Raw genomic sequence first — 20,521 nt, forward strand, 5'->3', positions numbered from 1 at the left:
GTTGATTTTCCTATGACTGGGAAACATAGAAAACTTATGTTTCTGTGGCAGTAATCGTCCGATGTATATTTTACCATTCAGTAAATGAAACTAGTGACTTGCGGTTAAAAGTATCTCAGAACAGAACCTTTGTTCTAACTTGGGTCATAAAATCTTATGATAACATTTACACGTCATTTTGATATTTTTAGTATATTTACATTCTAACAAAACCCAAAGAGTAACACCGAAAACTCGACCAAATCTCCTATTGCCAAGTTTAAACTTAATCTCCATCTAACCCAGGGGTCCCAAACTTTTTCGTTTCACGGTCCCTTAGTGTTTTGAGATTTTTCCGCGGCGCCTAAGTCAAAATGTATAGGCCTATCTAACAGGTGAAACCAGGGATGTTAAAGGTCAACGAATTTTATAATAAATTCTATTCCGGTCCAGGAGAGAAAATCAGCAAGTGTAAATGGGTTCTAGACCGTAAAGAACCTTATGTGTGAAATATTTCAATTCCGTACAGGAACCTTTTTCCCGGATCAATTTAAATGTCTTCCAGGAACCTTTCCTCAGGTTCAATTTACGTAAATACGGTCCTGGAACCTTTTTCAATTAAACAATATGCAACTTGTACTGAATTTAAATTGTTCGAGAAAAAAGTTTCCGGTCGTGCAGCGAAACCCAATAGAACCCATTAGAATTTTTGCGTTCCTGGGCGTTTAACAACCCTAATTAAAACGCTCAGTTAGTGTAGTTAGTTTGTTATTTAAAATTCAGAAACATTTTTCATGTAAAAAGTACTAAATGAGCACATATTTGTAACAATCATATCATTTCAGTGAAAATATTGAAACATTTCGCAGCGCCCCTGTAAGCCAGCCACGGTGCCCACTTTGGGAACTTCTGATCTAATCTACCTACAAGTTTATTGTTGAATACTTTAATACATGTAAAATATCAACACTATGCCAAGATAACGTAAGTGGATAACAGCCAACTGTATCTTAGATAGGTGAGGTTGTTCAGTTGCAGAATAGCGTCCTTCTTTAATCTACAAGGCTGCATACTTTTGGACAGATAAATCTTTGATGACTGGACTACTGAACACGAATGATTTTTCAGTTTAATAAATTCCCTCGGGTTATGGACCAGGTCAATCCTGGGAAAGTTTCCAAAACTTTCGAGAGCTAACGTCAATCTCAACTTATAGCCTGTGTAAGATTTTGGTTTCTCTCTCTCTGAATGAAAGAAGGTAAAAGCCAATAGATGGCACTGATCGCAGGTTACGTCATTCAGTTTGCCGGTTGGATGTAAGAATCCTAAACCGACACACTTCACTTCCAGCTGGCACACGTTCAACATCACAATCCAACAGGGCACTCGACGTGACGGGAGAGGTCAACAGGGGACTTAGACGAACGTAGTGGTGATGGTTTAATTTCAGTTCTTTTGTAGATAATTAGTTTAATATTATTTAATTTTGTAGAGTTGTTGGTAGTATTATATTAATTTGCTTGTTGATCTTTACCGAGTGATCGTCATTACAGACAAGTAGGAAAAGGGGGAAATTCAACATAGAAATATTCTCTTAGGCAATCATTTGAACATGGATGAATAATGAGACCAATTAAATAGTCAGCACAAGGAGAGAAAGCCAATTATTAGTTAAGAATAACTAGTAAAAATTATCGTGATATATATTGTTCTCGTTGAGGTCATAATTATTAATGACAGTTGGTGTATGTATCTAATGTTATTGTTCAATACAAATTTAAGTTTTGTTAAATAAACTGTCATTCAATCCTATCCAGTGAACTTCATATTCTATTAATTAAATTACTTGATGCATGGTGTACCACGTACTTATGGGGCTCCAGTATGCAGGTTCATAGCTATCTTCCATCTGTCAATCGGAAGGGTATGTTTAATCCCAATTAAAACAAATAATCTTAAATCCGAAACAGAGCAACAAAGAAAGGGCTATAAACTTCAGTATAGAAGGGTTAGCTCTCGAAAGCTCGGAAACTTTCCCAGAATTGACCTGGTCCATAACCCGAGGGAATTTATTCATCATTCATAACCAGGAAAGCTTTAAGATTTTTCAGTTGTCTTTGTTACATAGTTATGAATAGTGGCGGTGGCGGCGATTTGGTTCTAAAACTGGGGGGGGGGGGGGCGAGGTGCCAAAACGGGGGGAGAACAGTTTACTTTCAATTGATACATGAAGTTTAGCACAGTACGGGAGCGAAATTTGCAATAAGTGGGGGGCAACCGCCCACCTCGCCCCCCCCCTTAATCAACACCACGGTTTACTATGTGCTTTCAATTCCATTATCTTTGAGGGGGGTAGAAACATCCCTGGAAGGGATAAAAATAATTTTCATTTGCCGGGGATAATATTTTCTGTGTGGGGAAATCCCGGGCATACCCCCCCCCCCCTCCCCGTTAATTCGCACACTGGCTAGCCGCAAGCTAGCGCATAGGCTCATGGATGGTTTAGTTCAATTCTTGCTCCAACATGGCGAAATACTCCATTACTGCAATCATGAAGTTGGTCCGTTTTCCGCTAGATGGGAGATGAGTTCATTCGCAATAATTTTTATGCAGGCGGTCCCCACCGCAAGCAGCCTCTTCTTAAAAGGCCATGATATAACTCGTCATGCTAGAGTGCGCGTCAAATCTCCTGCATATGGCCTTGAACTGCTGAACAGCACCAGCGAATCGCAGACGTGCAGTGTTGCCTAGTTCAGAACCTGTTTCACCTCGCTACTAAATCGTGTACCTGGCGCTCGGATATAAATATATTATTTCAAGTGTCAGTAGTTCAACAGATGGAAAGATGATGAATTTGCGAGTATGTACGAAAAACAAGCGTGATTGTAGCTTATACCGTTCCCTCTGTAGAAGCAATGTCATTATAAACGTATTTGCATTGTATCGTTTTTGTTCTCCCTTCGTTCCTGTTGCATTCCGAAACTTTCCGATTAGCGAAGGGAACAGGGCAGGTTCGTTCCCAGTGATGGTAGAAGGAGAAATTGACGAAGAGGATTCCGTCACTGTTCGTTTTTCCCACGTTTTTAGTGTGTGTGTGTGTGTGTGTGTGTGTGTGTGCAGCATGTCGTTGAGTAAACCAAGTGGTAGTGATAGCGAGAGAAGAGAGAACAATACAGTGTTGTACGAAGCCAGGCACGACGGGTGATTTTTCAGGTGTACAATTTTTTTTAAAAAAAAATGTTCGAGTGAAGAAGAGAGAAGTAAAATTGACTTTAAGAAGTGCCAGGCTCTAACAGCTCAAGCGTGTGGTGTGAATCAAGCTACCGGTTCTCGGATATGTTCGGGGGCAAAACAATGTGGATCGGGGCCTGCTCAAATGTTTCAATCACCTAGAAAACACATTAACGTACCAAAAAAGAACGACAAACTTAGATAACTTTGAAAAAGACGTAGTTCGTAGAACCGTCTTTGAAATTTACGATTGTGGCGAATTTTCTACTGCCAAACGGATAACGTACTCTTTACGGGGCAAAATATCTTACAAAGGCTGTACAACTTCCACTTTGAGAATATTGAAACAATTATGCAGTCCCTCTGGCACAATCAGGTATGTTCTATTCTTCCATTAAGTTTATTATATGTTATATTATCTAATGTTCCGTGCTCTCCGTGACAAGGCGTTTCGCTCAACCACGCTGTCTCTTTTCCGTGTGAGATTTCGACATGGCACCGCTGCAGTGCGCTGCTATTGGCTATCGCCATATGCAGGAGATTTGACGCGCACTATAGTAGCAGAGCGTATAGAAGAGGAAGTGTGCGCACTTCGGTTTCTTCCCGTAAGCCAAGTGAATAGAGCGGTGCCCCACCGAAACACTGGCAGCACCTTCGCTTGCGACGAGCGTCTTCTGCTTGCAGTGCGGCCGCGCATTATGTAGAGCGTTGTGTTTTGTTGTGCTAGAATAACATTGTGTACTTTTATTAATGACAACGTTGTTACGTTATTCAGTTTAGTGTCGTTAGATTTGTGATTGATCCGTTGTGACTAGTTTGTGTTGTGTTCAACGCATTATTATTGTGTTTGAGACAGCAGCGAGCGAAAACTACAAGATGCCTACGTGTTTCGTACCCGGCTGTAGATCTGGATATGACTCCTGCACAGGCAATATATAAAGGATCAGAAGCACATACAACTTTAATAAAATGGAATGCTGTCCTTAGAGATAATCGAAATTCCTTCGCTTCAGAAAAAAAACGCTAGAGTCCTTAAGAGTGACTTTAGAAAGTACTTTAGAAGTGTCCGAATATTTGTGGAAGAACAATTACAAGTACGTTTTGACAGGAAAATTTAATCAAGAACCTCTAGAACGCCATTTTGGTATATTGCGGTCGTTCACTTGTGATGATCATCCCTCCACTGTGGATTTTCTGCACTTACATATGTGCAATCAATTTACGTACCAGCAAAACTTGCTTTATTTTCGGGCGGAAACTGTGAATACAGTGTCCTCTGACGTCTTTTGTTAATGAAATGCGAACTCTGGCAAGAGCAACCGAAAATAAAAATCTTTCGGTGAAGAAGCAACCTGCAAATAAAATAAGGGAAAAAATTTCCATTGTTGAAGATGAAATTCAAATACCGGACTGGGAAAGCAACATACCGTACTTAAATGAACAAAGTGTTGGTAAAGAATACTTGGTGTATCATTTGGCAGGATACACAGTGCGGTATATTTCAAAAGTGACGCATTGTAAACTGTGTACAACTTTTCTGCACGGGGAACCAACTAACGTACCTGCCTCACTTACGCTAATCCAAGACCATAGGCGCCGACTCCATGGGGCTTAATTGTGCCCTATGAACTTAACTTTAAATTCACATTTGAAATGTTCTAGACCATCAACGTTGGGGGGCTGAGACCGCTAAACCATCAACTTCGGGGGGGGGGGGGGGCTATGACCAGAGACAGCAAAACACATGACTTATATACTAAGTATGTAATTATTAATTATAAGTATTGTTAAAATTGATATTTTTGAGAAATTCATGGGCTTCTATGAGATTCCGAACACTGAGGCCAAAACTTAAAAAAGGGAGAGTGATTCATTCATTAATTTATTTCAGTGATCAGAGGCCCCCCCCCAATAATTTTGACAAGTCGGCGACCCTGTCCAAGACTATGGTTCGGGTGACGGCTGTAAATACCTTACCTATGCATCGAAAAGTGTTTATGATGTGCTGTTACGAATGGAAGATGTTGTTGCAGAGAAATTATCATGTGCTAATAGTTTATGGGGGGATATATTTTTTGAGTGTTGGGCAATTTAAATATAATTGCTGTAAAAACTTCGCAATTAGGATGCTGTGAAGATCATGTGCTGCGTACGCTACCTAAACTCGTATTTCACTATCTGAAATGTCGATTTTTCTTCCGCACCAAGGAGATAAGAAAGGAATTAAGTGCCTCGAAGACAGCAAAATCATCTCCGAAATTCTTCAAACTATCCAGCTGCTGAGCTCTTCTCCAAACGTAAGTAACATGCATTTTTGTTTCTTATGTAGTTAGCTATGTAAGCAACGCGAGCATCTTCCGCGCAGTCTCAAACGTCACCACTGCCATCTAGGCGGTGGACCACGGCAACTCAGGGAGTGCACACACTATTCCTTCTATACGCTCTGCTAGTAGTATCATGCCATTTAAGGTGGTACTTCATTTGTATCAATACATACTTTGAAACTGTACTCTATTTCATATTCATACAATGGTTGACAACCTGCTCACACTAGGGGGGAAACGTATGTGCTACAATTTTGATGTAAATAAAAGCAAAGAGACGCCTTTCAGAAACGAAGCCAGTGATTACATAGATACACATACACGTGCCCGAATATGTGTCCCGGGTTCGAATCCCGGCCATAGCATGGGATTAATAACGAGACATGCATCTTTGAGCGTGTGCCTTCATCAACTTCACCATATCATCTATTATTCTCATCTTCGCAACTACCCAAGAGTGGTTGAAATGTGAGAAAGAAACACGTACAGTCACAGGTAATAAAAATGGAACACCTAGATCCTGAAATACTTGCTTCCCTGCAATGCGTTACGTGTGTTGCCTAACTCTACGGCGATGAGTGGATTTTAATAGCAAATATTCAATTGTAAGTTCCACCACCGTCGTAAAGTTAGATAACACACATAACGCCACGCAGGGAAAGGATATTCCAGGATGTAGGTGTCCCATTTTTAATGCCGGTGACTGTACGTCGGTTAGCCATACGTATGAGAAATCGCTTGGTGGAAGCTACACGAGAAAGATCTGCTCAATTCTTAAGCACATTGTCTTCTAAAGCAAGAACAGTACTTATTTTATATTAATAAGATGGACACTCAAATAAAAAAGATCAGGTGATTGCAATTTTCTTTTCGAAACATTTTGGAGCAGACTGTTTTGCAAGAAAATATTTGTGGCGCTACAAAACATATTCTCGGCTACAAAATGTTGCAATGTACGTACTTCGTTATTTTTAGCCATCCAGTGCTCGAAATGAAGGGGGATTCGGGCGGATGATATTCTCACAGTTACCAAATTTTCGCAAGTTCTAAAGAGCCAACTACTCTTAATTTTTGTGTTATGACAACTAAAGAACACAGAAGTCATACTTCACACATACAGCGTGTCCAGATATTAACTCATCTTATAAATGTTGCCCATAAGAAAATATCTATGCAAGTAGAGTGGATGTCGTAAGTAATAACATGAGGAACATCTCAAAAATATATCATCCATGTACTTGGCAACACTCGGTACCATCATGCATTGGGGCAAAACAGTAACACCGTGATAATGGTGGCGCTGCAGGAAAAGGCGCAGTGTGTGGTTGTTGGAAACAAAATCTCCTGTTCAGCGTCGTTATAGGAAAGAATACAATAAGGACACGCCTACGAAACAATCACTGGGACGTTGGTTATAATAATTCCAGGAAACTGGCAGATCTTTACACCAAAATAGGACAGGTATGCCAAATGTTTTAGGTGTAACCGTTGGAAAGACACAGACGTCATTTTCACTAAGGGTGCCCATGTAGAGTTTTATTAATAATGAGAAGTATGTTCACCAAAGATTCCTTGATACAATGAATGTAATTCCATGTTTGTTGTTTTCGAGAAACATTTTACGTTAAAGATATTTTGATCTGTTCTGGGGATAATACCGTTTACTTATCAACAAGATTCTACTTAATTGAAATGCACCATGAAAAGGATAATTGAATAAAACGGAAAAGTAGATTCAACAATGATAACAAACAATAGAAGTATATATTTGCTTATGTGTTCTGCTTATAAAGTCTATCCTTCTACAATAAAGCTAAGATATGTCATTCAGTTTTAAGTCGCGACTTGGCTTCCCAATCATTCACTCTGTACGCATTGTACGCAAGATTGTGCGCATCGGCAGCATCGTGCGTCTTCTCTTGGTCTTGGAAACTCCTCGACCAAAAAGTGCCGGTGCTGTCCGCATGCAAGCCATGTCCCGAATGAATCGTGTGTCCACCAAGTCCAGAATGAACCGCGTGTCCAGAGTGCCCGGAGTGTCCAGAGTGTCCGGAGTGTCCGTGGCTGGCGTGGTGGTGAATCGGCGGTGGGTGCGCCAGCACCTCGTAATAGCTTCTGCCTAATATCTTCTTTATGCCGAGCACTGACGTCAGGATGAGGGCTGCCTTGCTCAGGATAAGGGCCTTGAAGGACATCGCCAGAAGGGCACCGAAGAAGATGGGTGCCAGGGTAGCCAACTTCAGTTTGAACCCAACGAGTAGTGGTACTAGGAACTTCTTTATGATTAAGCGACCTGGAACGGAATACAATAGATTCAATTACCCATCACTATCAGGTTTAAAGAGCTTAGTGTGAAATACATTGGAAAGATAATCTACAAGTACGATATCTGATTGGTAATATATATATATATACGTATATATATATATATATATATATATATATATATATATATATATATATATATATATCCCTGATAAAATGATATCTCACCAATTTGACCAAGATTTCAGTGGGTAAGATCTCTTACACATTTAAATTGGCCAGAACATCCATATTTTCTATATATTTCTTACACTAGTTTCTATGACGTGAAAATATAGAGTTAGTGTAAAACTTGTAATTCAACAATGTGCAGAGTACAATCACTGCAAAACACTGAAATTACTACAACTTACAAACTTACACCCCATCCTAAAATAACACATACATGCATCATGTATGCCTTTCGATTGCTTATCTACCAAAGAAACATAATTACTGGAATTACAAGTTGTTTTAAAGATTATACATATATATCAGTGTGTGGAAGCAACTAGTAACTTGCAACCTAGTTGCAAATAACAATCACTTTTTGGGAGAATTCTAACTGTAATTAGTTACTGTTACAAGTAAGTAGCGGCAACTGTAATACAGTTACTTTCTGCAATAGAAATACGCTGTGAACAGTTACTTTTACAGTTGCTCTACGACACTTTAATTGTTAACATTTAACACAGTGGAAGAGCAAAGTTTGGTAACTCTGTTTCCAACTAAGTTCTTCCCCTGGGTGCCAAGGTTAAAGAAATTTCCTGCAATCATTGATGCTTCGTTGCATCCTAAGTTTAGAACATCCACGTTTTATTGCAATTGTCACTTCTAATTGTGTTGGAGACTACAGTGTTTTGATTTAAGTTTGTTTTTAAGTCTACTTGGTGAACACAAAGGTTAATCGAGACTGGACCTACAGTTTAATGAGGGATACGAACCATTGTGCAAAGTGCGTTCAGGATTTTTAGTGGATTGCTGTTCTCATATGGAACGTGATAGATTGGTACATTGCACAGTGGTTCGGATCCCACTTTAGACTGTAGATCTAGTCCTGATTGACCTATTTGTGCATAAAGTTGACTTAAAACGAAAATTCAATCAATTAATAAATCCAATCAATCTTGTTGAACTTGGAATGAAAGAGAAAGAAAGAGGTGCAAGGAGAATGGATGTATTCACATGCAAATTACCATGGCATGAAAATGGTTTTAGAATATTAAAATCATTTAAGAAAAGCTGACTTACATGAAAACACATTTTATTAGAAAGATAAATTAGACTACCATAAAAACTAACTAAACTAACTCTCTAGCCTTCTTAAACCAGAAGGTTCACGGCTGGAACAACACAGACCTTCCATCTGTCCATATCCGGAGCAAGATCTATATATTCTTTTCCATACCTACCGATTTCCATTAGGTCCATCTCAACGTTATCCCTCCATCTTCGTCTTTGCCTTCCTACTGGTCTCTTACCATCAGGTTTCCAAACAACAATCCTGTAAACTCTTCTTTCCTCTCTTATTCGTGCCACATGGCCTCTCCCATTAGAGTACCATAAACATGGTAATATATTTTTCTGTTTACTAAGCATATTGCAGTAAACATAAAAGGTTTTAAATATAAGATAAATATTATTATTAAGTATTTAATTTTAATTAAATACTATTTCCTACATTTTAACTGAACATGCGGATAGGATTTTTTATATTTTGATGAAGGAATTTGTATATAATTTATTTAAATGTAGAGGATTATGTAAACATTTCGGAAAATAATCTGTAGTTCCTTTTCTGCATAGATATTTCATACAGCTTGATGGGGATTATCTTCTCCATAATAATTATTAAATGTACTAGCTATCATAGAACAAAAAATATATATAGTAATGAAATAAATATGCTCCCATTATGAATGAACAAATACGAAAATTATGCAAATACAAGGCACGTATTGAAAGTCGTGAGCCATCTTCGATTACTCTTAGACCTTGACCATTTTAGTTGAAACCACACATATGGCAGGTACAGCCACCTGTTGTCTACTGCATGAATCACATGCTGGTGCATGCGCACTTTCGCTGGCAGTGTTGTCGTTAGGAGAAAAATGGCATCCATAGAAAGTTTATTTTGTCAACGTGCTTGTGGAATTTCTTGTTAACGAAAACCTTGGAGCTGCAGAAATTCATCAGCGTTTACAGTACCTCTATAGAGATACCTGCATGAGTTACAGGACTGTGAAATGATTCGTGAAACTTTTTAGAGATGGTAAAACAGACATCGCTGATAAGCCTCGCAATGGCAGACTTAAACCACCTTGCACACGGACCGGATTGACGAGCTTATCCAAAGTGACAGGAGGATAACTGTATGAGATATTGCACATTATCTGAACATTGGACACATTGCTATACATGACATTATAAAGACTGTTGCTTATCACATTCAAAATGTCATTTTGCAACATGACAATGCCCATCCCCTTACAACTTGGCGCACAGTACAGGAAATGGAAAAGATGGGCCGGTAATTAATGTTCCACCATCCCTACAACCCAGACCTAGCCCCATCCGAATTTCATTTGTTTGCTTCATTGAAAAACAGCATTTAGGGTATCAAGTTTGACAACAATGACGAGTTGAAGGATGAGATTTGCAGCTGGTTACGTCGTGACGAAACGGACTTCTAAAAGAGCGACATTTTCCAGCTGTGTTACGGTGGCGCAAACGTGTTGGCCGATCTGGATGTTTTGTGGCAAAGTAACGACAAGGTCCAAATTATGTATTATCTATCATAGGTGGAATAAAACTCATGGTTTCTGACTGAATAATATCACTTGGTTCACTACTTTCAGTACATGCCTTGTAATTCCCAGTTTCCAAAATAGCAATAAATTTGTGAGGTCCTTTAAAACATTGCTCAATTTCTTCGATCTTGTTTACTTATTATTAATGCAAATGCAATGCAAAATGTATGCTAAACCACTTGGTAGGATTTGGACCCGTTAAAATCTTAATTCTATATTTTTGTATTTAAATGGAAGGCAGAAAGAATGAGTAGAGCCATCAAAATGTTCTTCCTTAATTAACATCTGCTATGGGCTATAAATAATTATGTAAATTTAGAATTTCGTCACCTAATGTCACTAACTATTAAACTGAGCCATAATGAATATCATTTGACCCAAAAAAATAAGAGGAAACCTGAATTTTCTGACATTTACATCCCATTGGAGGGAGTATTTTCACGAAAGTTACCAAGTGTTTGTACCTCAAGTGTTTGAGTACCTCTCTTACTTTGTTCTCTGCGTCCCTTCCCCCTCCTAGCCTCTTTAAAAATATAAGTTGCACGTTCTCAGAATTTTGATTATACTGTACTAGTGAGTAGGCATTTTCGTGCCTTCCCGTTTCGCCTTATGAGCAAATAAAAACCGGTTGATCCACAGTAGTCAATTTAAGTCGAGAAGCGAAGTGTCCTTTCGCCTTAAAATCGCAGACAATGAAAAAATTCATATGAGTGATATTCCAGAGATTCTATTCCATCCTTCATCAAATGTTCGCTTGTAAACGTAGAGTAAAGGAGGCAAATGTGTAATGTTCGGCCAAAGTGGAATACCATGATTTTTACGTACAACTACATACATCTACGATCTTTCGGGGTAGTTTAGAAATATCAGACGGTGTGTACAAATGGCAGCGCTGATGCAACCTACGCCGTCCACTGTGAATGTTTGTAGACAGAGTACATGAAAGCTGTCTTAAAGGGAAAGGACTTTTTTCGTTACCGTCGTTTTGTACACACAAAGCAAACACAAGGTAAGATTTCTGCAAGTGTTCTATGTATCATTCTTCACCGATGTCGTAGCTAAATAAGCATTATCAATTAGGTGTCCTGGAAGTTTCCGTTCCTATCTCATATAACATAAAAAAAGAAAAATAGTTGGCGGGTAATGTGGAATAGACGAGCGTGGTTAATGTAGAATGCTATTCCACATTATCCTCTCTTTTTCAGGCCTTGATACAATTTTTTAAAATCACATGTTTATAGTTTTATGTCTTCTTGCATGCTGTTATAAGGTACAACTAAATGCCAAAGAATGTTTATCATCATGTTGTCAGGTGAGTGTGTGTGTGTGTGTGTGTGTGTGTGTGAGAGAGAGAGAGAGAGAGAGAGAGAGAAAGAGAGAAAGAGAGAGAGAGTAAATGTTTATCCTTGCATAGACCTAAAGTATTCCTTCCTATCTAATTTTTAAAATTATAATCGTGTAACAATTTGTGCTAGTATGGTATATTAGTCTATGGGAAATAAAAAGTCTATTTATAGGTTATATTTGCCCTGAGTGTGATATAAATACTGGTGTTTAACATTCACCTGCCTATTGAAAAATTATGAAATTATGCTTGAAAGAACTAAAGAACAGCTTGATTTAAATGCATAAGATACATTGCTCAGCCTGTAATTCTAGATAAATTACGATTGTGCTGTTAATATAAACATTATTAATAGTCTATTCATGGTCATGGGGGGGGGGGGTGGTTGTAGGGGTCCAAGACACTCTCCAATTACCTCCTACTTTCATTTAGTTTACATTTAGAACTTTATTCAATAATGTTTTTTCATCAAAAGCACATTAATTATTTCAAATATTCTGAGTTGGTTTTTAAAAAAGGAACGAACGTGTATTGTATTTTTTTGTTGAATTTTCATATCAAAATGTGCAAAATTTAAGTAATTACAGTTAAAAACAAAAAGGATATTCCACATTTTCCTCTTCTACTCTATCTATCCACATTTGCACACAACCCGTAAGGCTGCAAATAACATTGGTTTACAACTACAATGAAGTTTTTTTGCATGTAAAATGTTCGAATATTTCATTGATTCAAAACGTGGTGGTAAAGAGTTCTGCTAAGAATGGCCATGTGTATCGCATTAGCTACTGTGTTAGAAACAAATCGTGCTGGAAATGTAACTATGGATACAAAGCTTTTGTTATTCTTGTTGGAGAGAAGGTGAAAAGACTACTGGTAATGTATGCACATGAACGACAGGCGGCATCAATTGTAACTAAAGGAATAATTAACCAAATGAAATAAGCGGAGCAGAAGAACAACTGGTTTCAAATCCAAATACATTTAGGTGAGATATAAATGTTTGGTTCTTTACTATAATAGGACTTTGTAACGTTCAAACAGTTTTTAAATTAATTTACTTTATAAACACACATTATTTTTAGTAACTTATTAAATTTTATTACGCACACAGGTAGGAAGTCGTTACAAGAAAGTTAAGCCACGAATAATTGGCTGCAATGCCAAGATATGCAAGGGTGAAACACAATCCATGTACTTAAAGCTCTACAAATCGACCGCCTATACCAGAAATTTAATATTGGGTATGAAAAGTAAAGACAAACTATGTGAGGTGAAGATTATCTTTAAATAATTATTTGATAATTGCGATGGACATGGTCGCTTATTTTCAGTGGCGTAGCATAGGAGACCGCCGGGGCCTCGCACCTGAAGGTGCCTCTCGTCCCATGGGGTTGATACGGCAAATGTAGCCTAATAAACAGAAACTAGAAAAATAGGTAAAATATTAATTTTTGTGGACGATAAAATTAAAACATTCTGTTTTTATTTAGTTTTAATTTCTAGTGAAAAGTTATAATTGGAATGAATATGTCATAATATGTAATATATGGCGTAATATACAGACAGGCTAAGCCTAAGGAGGGGTGAAGAAAGTAAAATTTATTGTCGTATTTCTCATATGAAACATTTACGCAAAATAATCACCGATAACTTGCTTGAACATTTATACCCATATATTCTTTCAAATTATTAATTAAAGAAACAAACATGTCTTGTGTTTTCTTCTTTCTCTTGACTTTGCACTCCCTATTTGAATAAGTGAACAATAAAGCCAGCTGTCACGAAGCAAGTGTGAGGCATTTAAATGCTTGCGTTTTTAACTTCCTTCCTACAGCAGGCGCTTACCCACGATTTTTTTGAGGGAAGGTAGGGCAGAATTCCTGTTGAATTGATTGAGTTACGTTATTTTACATCGATTTTCTGACACTTTTGGCTAATCGCGACGATGAGGATGAGTGATGATATGATGAAACTTATAAAGGAACACTTACAAGAAAAGAACACCCATGCCCAGCTCGTGATTCGAACCCAGGACCCATGGCGTCGTAGCGCACTGTACTAACCACTTCGGCACGGTGGTCGGCGAAATGCTGTTTAATATTAGATGTGACCACCAACGTTATGGTAATACCAGCTAGTGTTAAGTGTACACCTGACGGCAAAAGTAATATGTCCATTCCTATTTTCATTCAGTCTGTTTTCCACTGTGTGATGATAATGGGTTGAAATAAAAAAGACCACTAATCAGATGTCAACATCAGCTTCGCATCAACATAATTCCAACTCTTAGAACAATTCCAGATCTAGAGTAAAAACAAAATGAAAATATTGATAAACAATTTGCCTACTATTATCTTTGCAGCTACCTGTAGCCTACAATTGTAGAGTTGCAATGTTATGGTCCAAAGTAACGGAAAAAAACTCACCCATAGACACCCCCCTCCCCCGATTCGACAATCAACAACACAGTCTCTTACAGACAAAGGTTGTCACATGTCGTATAGCTTGGTGCTTATTGTTAACATTCAATTCTCAGTAGTATTCGAATTGTACAGTGTTTTGCAAATTAACATTGTTTTCCTTAAGAACAAATTATTTTATACCAGCACCATTGAACAGTCATGATAATTCTATGGTTAGAAATTAATATAGTTATGAATTAAATGATACGTATCAGCAATGATTATTAAAATGAAGAACATGTCTAAATGTGAGTTAACCCAAAAAATCGAAACATTTTCACAACACGACTGCAGTTTGAAAAAAAGTCGCAACAGGGATTAAAAAGAATGGACTCCCTGCCCGACTTGCATCAATTGTTATAGCTACGTAAAAAAACAACAACTCAGTTTTGCAGAAATGATGACTTCTGGAGCCTACTTCTTTCACCCCAAACAACCCATTCATACATGCAAAAACGGAATTGAATTTCTTGCACAATCTGAAAGATCGCCAATGTTATTTTATTAGGTTTTTATATCTACACATTATATTATTTCATAGTTCGGCGGAGTATGGTTCCTTTTGCCCCTACAATTTCAGATTTCAGATTTCTTAAAACAGAGAAATACATTTTTATGGTGAGTGACATTAAATATTATTTTTTGTCAGAAATTTTATGTATGATAATTTGTTGACGTATCCCTGAAGATTTTGTGTCGATTCATATTGAGATATCAAATTTCAAAACGGATGGGGGCCTTGGATTCTAATCTCGCACAGGGTCTTGCGATATGTTGCTACGCCACTGCGCTAATAGTAAGCTTACTATATGTGTTTGAGTTTCGTTTTAAGTCCACTTTTATGCACAGGTAGGCTATTCGGGACTGTAACTACAGTTTAAAGTGGAATCCGAACCACTATGTGCCTCCACCAGGTATCGAACCCGAGACACTTGGTTGCAAGGCAACGACGTTACTGCTACGCCATCGGGATGGCTATTATATGTGTGTTTGTATATGTGGGATGATATGTTGATTCGATTTCGCTGATGCAGTATTCTATTGTGTTAATCTGGAATATATATGTGTGTATGTGTACAAGGGTGTTCAAGTGCATCACTACTTTTTTAAGCAGGCCTACGTTATATTTATATTTGATTCTATGTAGTATTTACTTCAGAGACAAAAGTCATCTTGGGAATATCCTACGTTAATCGGCACAGGCAAAAAAAGATCCGACCATTCCAAAAATATATTGATATTTACGCAAGTGAGCCAAACATGTCATAGTTAAGCTTCTAGGGCAATTTACTAATCTCGAATAAGAGATAATTTATGAAATTTTAAGAAATGACCCTTACAATTAATTAATAACGTGTACCATATAAATATTTTGTAAAATTGCTTGTAACTTTTAGAAAAAAAAATAATTACAAATACGTAACATTTGTTCCCAAGGTGGCCTATGGGTACCGGCCCACTGCTTATAGTTTCGTAGAAAATGTTGCTTGTGCTCATGAAAACATATTGATTCATATTTTTATATATATACAAAGGCTGTCGCAGAGAAGGTGAGACTAATTCCTGTATAGGAAAACGGCGACCTCCATTGGCTAGCAAATGTACTAGGGTGAAAATTTGGTTTATTAGCTGCCGATTCAGACCAAACTGAGCGCAATAGGTCAAAAAGTCGTGACTGCGTAGCAGTTAAAAGACAAGCATGTACATGGACCCCTCCAAGAATCATTAAAATGAAACAAAAAAATTACAAACCACAAAATGTTTATTCGGAATCAGCCACATCGAGGAGACGTACATCTTTTTCAAAATAGGCACCATTGACAGCTAAGCAAGCGTCCATACGCTCCTGCCACTTTGTGAATGCCTTTGAAAATTCGTCGTCAGGTAGCGAACTGAAGAAAACTTGCGCTGCGGTGATCACTTCTTTGTTCGTCATGAAATGATGACCACGTAAAGCGGCCTTTAAAAGTGGAAATAGCCAAAAGTCGCAGGGTGCAAGGTCTGGGCTGTATGCTGAATGCGGGAAAACTTCAATTGTTCTCTTCGTCGCGTAATCCTGAAAAGATCGCGCGGTATGCGTTATCGTGGTGAAATATGAAGGAGTTCTTCAAATGCAGCCTCCTCTTTTTTGCTACGTGCTGGCGCAGAGTCTGAATGACTCCTTGGTAATACTGTGGCTCTACTCAATCTGTCTTGATCGGCATATGCCTGTTGAAACATTGCATATGTTTCCGTAGCACTTTTCCCTAAACGCCAACAAAAGTTTATGGCATGTCGCTGTTCATCTTGAATACTCATCGCGACAAGCAATGTTATGCACAAAAACCTGGAGCGGTAAACGAAACACGTTTCACGTAAATCAACACAGCTGCTCATTAACGTGGTTTCGCAACATGTGACAACTTGCTACGGAAACAGAATGAGTCATCCTACACGACGTGACTAGTGCCGAAACCATAGGCAGTGTTGCCAAGTCAGGAAAAAATCTGTCTCACCTTCTCTGCGACAGCCTTTGTATAACTTATCAGAGAAATTGCTAGTCTCAAACTTTTGATTGGTGCCATGCATAACCGACCTCCGTGGCGGAGTGGTTACTTATTAACCGACCCTAGTATGTAGAAATGTAGAATTATTTCCCCAAGCTTCCATCGTTTGGAATTTTCGATTTGAGTTGTCCTAACATTGGGGAACATACCTGGAAAAAATCTTTTCTGCGGTATTTAATTCCGGGTTTGAGCAAAATGTCAGCTAATTCCACCCTACTACTCGTAATAAAAGGAACACTTCCGCAAAAAAAAATATCACTGAAGGATTTAACATGTAAACCCAACATATTAATAACATTTAGTGATTCATGGAAGTCTGTGAAAATTTAACATTATTAGGTAATCTTTAATAATAAAACGTATTCTAATGTGAAAAAAGTGTAAATTCCAGAGGCGAGTGTAACGTGTTCCGAAGGTAGTCTGCAATGGGTCACCTTAGGAACCAGCCTCTGGACTACGTTTTTCAACAATTAATAGGTATCGTTCCTTTGACACAAAAAAGCAATGTTACTATGTGATCAGAAAGCTAATTAAACGAGCTTTCAAAATATGTATAAAATATTAACATTCGTTAATTTCAAGGACGTACACAAACAAATTTCTTACTTACCTTAAATTAACGACGACAACTAATCTGTTCGATCCCTGACACAAAAACTTACATAAAATGGGTGTTGGCAACCCGAGATAGTTTGTTTTCTGTATAGTGCACCTGAAGGGGACTGGCTACATTGATGGAGTGCCATTTGCTAACTTTTTTAAATACTAATATGATTTTCGTGAAGTGGGCCACCTTGGAAACTATGGCCATCTTTGGCTCACTTATCTTACACCTTTACACTGCTAGTAATAACTGAAAATATAAAGAAACACATTCTGAAGTCAATCCAATAATAAACATAATGTTATATATATATATATATATATATATATATATATATATATATATATATATATATATATATATATATATATATATATATATTCCTATCTGTAGTTTTAAGACAAAACGGAAATGAACCCCTGTAGATCAAAGGGTTCATGTGTGTTGATAAGACGTAAGGCGTAACGGGAAAAGCTTAAACTGACAGTAAAAGGTGATTTGCAGCAATTTATTTCATATTTATATTTTGAATAGTTCACATAACATTGGTATATTAGTCCAGGCAATCTATAGAAATTTTCCATCAAACCTGGGGAAAATTGTTTTAGAAGCTTTTTGTTCAATTTCTAGTCCAGGAATCATTGCTTAATAACATATCCAAAATCGGACCACGGAAAACCCTAAAAAACGGATTTCAAATTGGTGGACTGGCTATTGTGAATTTTCTAAGATTTTATGTTTATTTGTAAATAATTTTTAATATTATATGTATTATCACTTATAATTTGTGTTTTCTTGTTGTGTCTAATTATATTTTGCCTTTTAAGAATGGGAATATCTAAATTATGTGTAATTTGGGAGAGAAAATAGGACAATGGACAAGAGGTAGTTAAAATATGATCACCACGAATGACCAGCATTGAATGTAACTTGACAAAATCTGATAAAAACGGCTCGTGCACGATTTGCAGTAGCAAGCTATGCTTAAGATTCTCTCCATCATTGTAGCAGCCAGACATCACAATTACCTACAGCCCCTACACTTGTACTTGCAGAAAACATTGCTTGTCGTTTGAAAATCCAACCATGCTGAAAATGTTCCTGGGAGGTAAATTTGTGACAAAATGATGTGACAGATTATGGACCCGACTCAGATTATTATTTTTTTTGTTTTATGTCCACTTTATGTACAGAAAGGTTAATTGGGGCTGGACCTATAGTTTAAAGTGAGATCCGAACCACTATGTCCCTCTACCAGGTATCGAATCCTGGACCTTGGGTTGGACTCGGATCAGACCTCGTAATAGCATGAAGGACACGTGGCTGTTTTTCATACACTCGTGTTCCACTTACAACTTAGCAATTCAATAATACACCGGAGTTTTGTTCAAGAGTAGTGAACAACACAATGAAATGCGAGGAAGTAAACAAACAGAGACAGTAATAATATTAAAAAACAGTCGAACGACTGGTATCCATATCCCCATTCCATTTTAACTCAAGTTTCTGCAACACTAGTACAGCTGTCACAGTGGATCTAGGAGTTAATTTTGATGAATTGCATTACATCAGTAAGGACATCGTCTTCAATGTTATTGAGAAAGAGGTATTCAAATATTGTGCCAAAAGGTTGACAAAGTGAAAAAAAACCCTAGGTCTTGTTCCTGCTGATGTGTGCCCTATCGGATTCGATATACAAGTATATGCAGCAGTCCTTCAGAGAATGACGACTTCTGCTACTGGCGATTCCACTGTAAGATGTCATACCTTACGAACTTCGTGCGTATCCTCGTGCATTATTTGAATGACAAAGTATGTTGAGGAGAGCCGACAAATCTCAGTTAGGTCATGCAATACTCAAATACACCAACAAGTTGCGAATGGAGAAAGTTCAGTGTACAAGATAGTGTATTTTGGATGGTGGATCTATCCTACATTGTGTCCCATTGCGTAACAATGAAACACACAAGAACATTACAATCTCTTGTGTAGATTTCACTCTGAAAACAGATAGAAGGGCTAGATTTTTTCTGCTGGCTACAGTAGCATTCCTACGATCAAGGGCAGAACCCTCAGAAGATTCTACATCATGACAAGTAGAAATGTTATTTCAGCGCCGGCAAGGAATAACACTTGCTAGCTAATGAAAACAACAGCCAAACAATTATTTTCCTTAGAGGTGAGACGTGGAAGAAGCACCGGTCTGCTGTGTACAACGCAGGTGAGGATGCTCTTGTGAACATCATTTGTGCTGCAGTCTCATCACAAAATGCAAGTATTTGTTCACAGTAATAGAGGGAAGAAGCCGAATTGCTTCTCTACCAAGCGAGGGACAATGGTTTCAAGTCTTATTATCGCAGTGATATAAGGCGGGGAACATCTCCCAATACTGTGTTCGATATCCTCGGAATTCACTCATCGTGACATCCGCAAGCTGCTACTGTTTCTGTAGGTTTTATGGGATATAATACCATACCCAGAATTTTTATTTCCCCCCATGGCGTATTGATAACGTCCGTCGCATTGTATTTAATGGGCTCAATGCTCGATACCTGGTGGTGGCACGTAGTGATTAGAATCCCACTTTAAATTGCATGTCCAGTCCTGATTAGCGTATCTGTGGATAAAGTGGACCGAAAAAACTCATAACCACATCCAGAATGTGTTCAATTGGGATATCCTCAGCATTAGACAAACTGATGAAGGTTCTGCTACAAATGCATTTTGTTTACATTCCTGCCAAACTAACACGCTATCACCACACCACAGGGCCTTCTGACAGTCGGACAATATATTTGTCTCGTGAGTAACGCTTGCTAAGTTTCTAATCTTTGAAGCTCTTTTTTCTAGGAAATGACTGGCTAATGTAATTGTTGTTGTGTGTTCAAGGAGTTATGTTTACTGCAACATTTG

At 37.9% G+C, this 20,521-nt stretch overlaps 1 protein-coding gene across 1 annotated transcript in view; it reads right to left on the reverse strand.

The window, feature by feature from the left end:
• Positions 1-7,276: 7,276 nt before the first annotated feature.
• Positions 7,277-20,521, reverse strand: part of LOC146003097 (uncharacterized) — a 28,921-nt gene continuing 15,676 nt past the window's right edge. Inside the window, exon 2 of the mRNA XM_083141269.1 lies at positions 7,277-7,827. Coding sequence (XP_082997395.1) covers positions 7,358-7,827 — 470 coding nt within the window. The 3' untranslated portion in view covers positions 7,277-7,357. The remainder of the gene's footprint in view (positions 7,828-20,521) is intronic.

The sequence above is a fragment of the Lepisma saccharinum genome, chromosome 19 (genome assembly GCF_977018435.1).
Source record: "Lepisma saccharinum chromosome 19, izLepSacc3.1, whole genome shotgun sequence".
NCBI lineage: Eukaryota > Metazoa > Arthropoda > Insecta > Zygentoma > Lepismatidae > Lepisma > Lepisma saccharinum.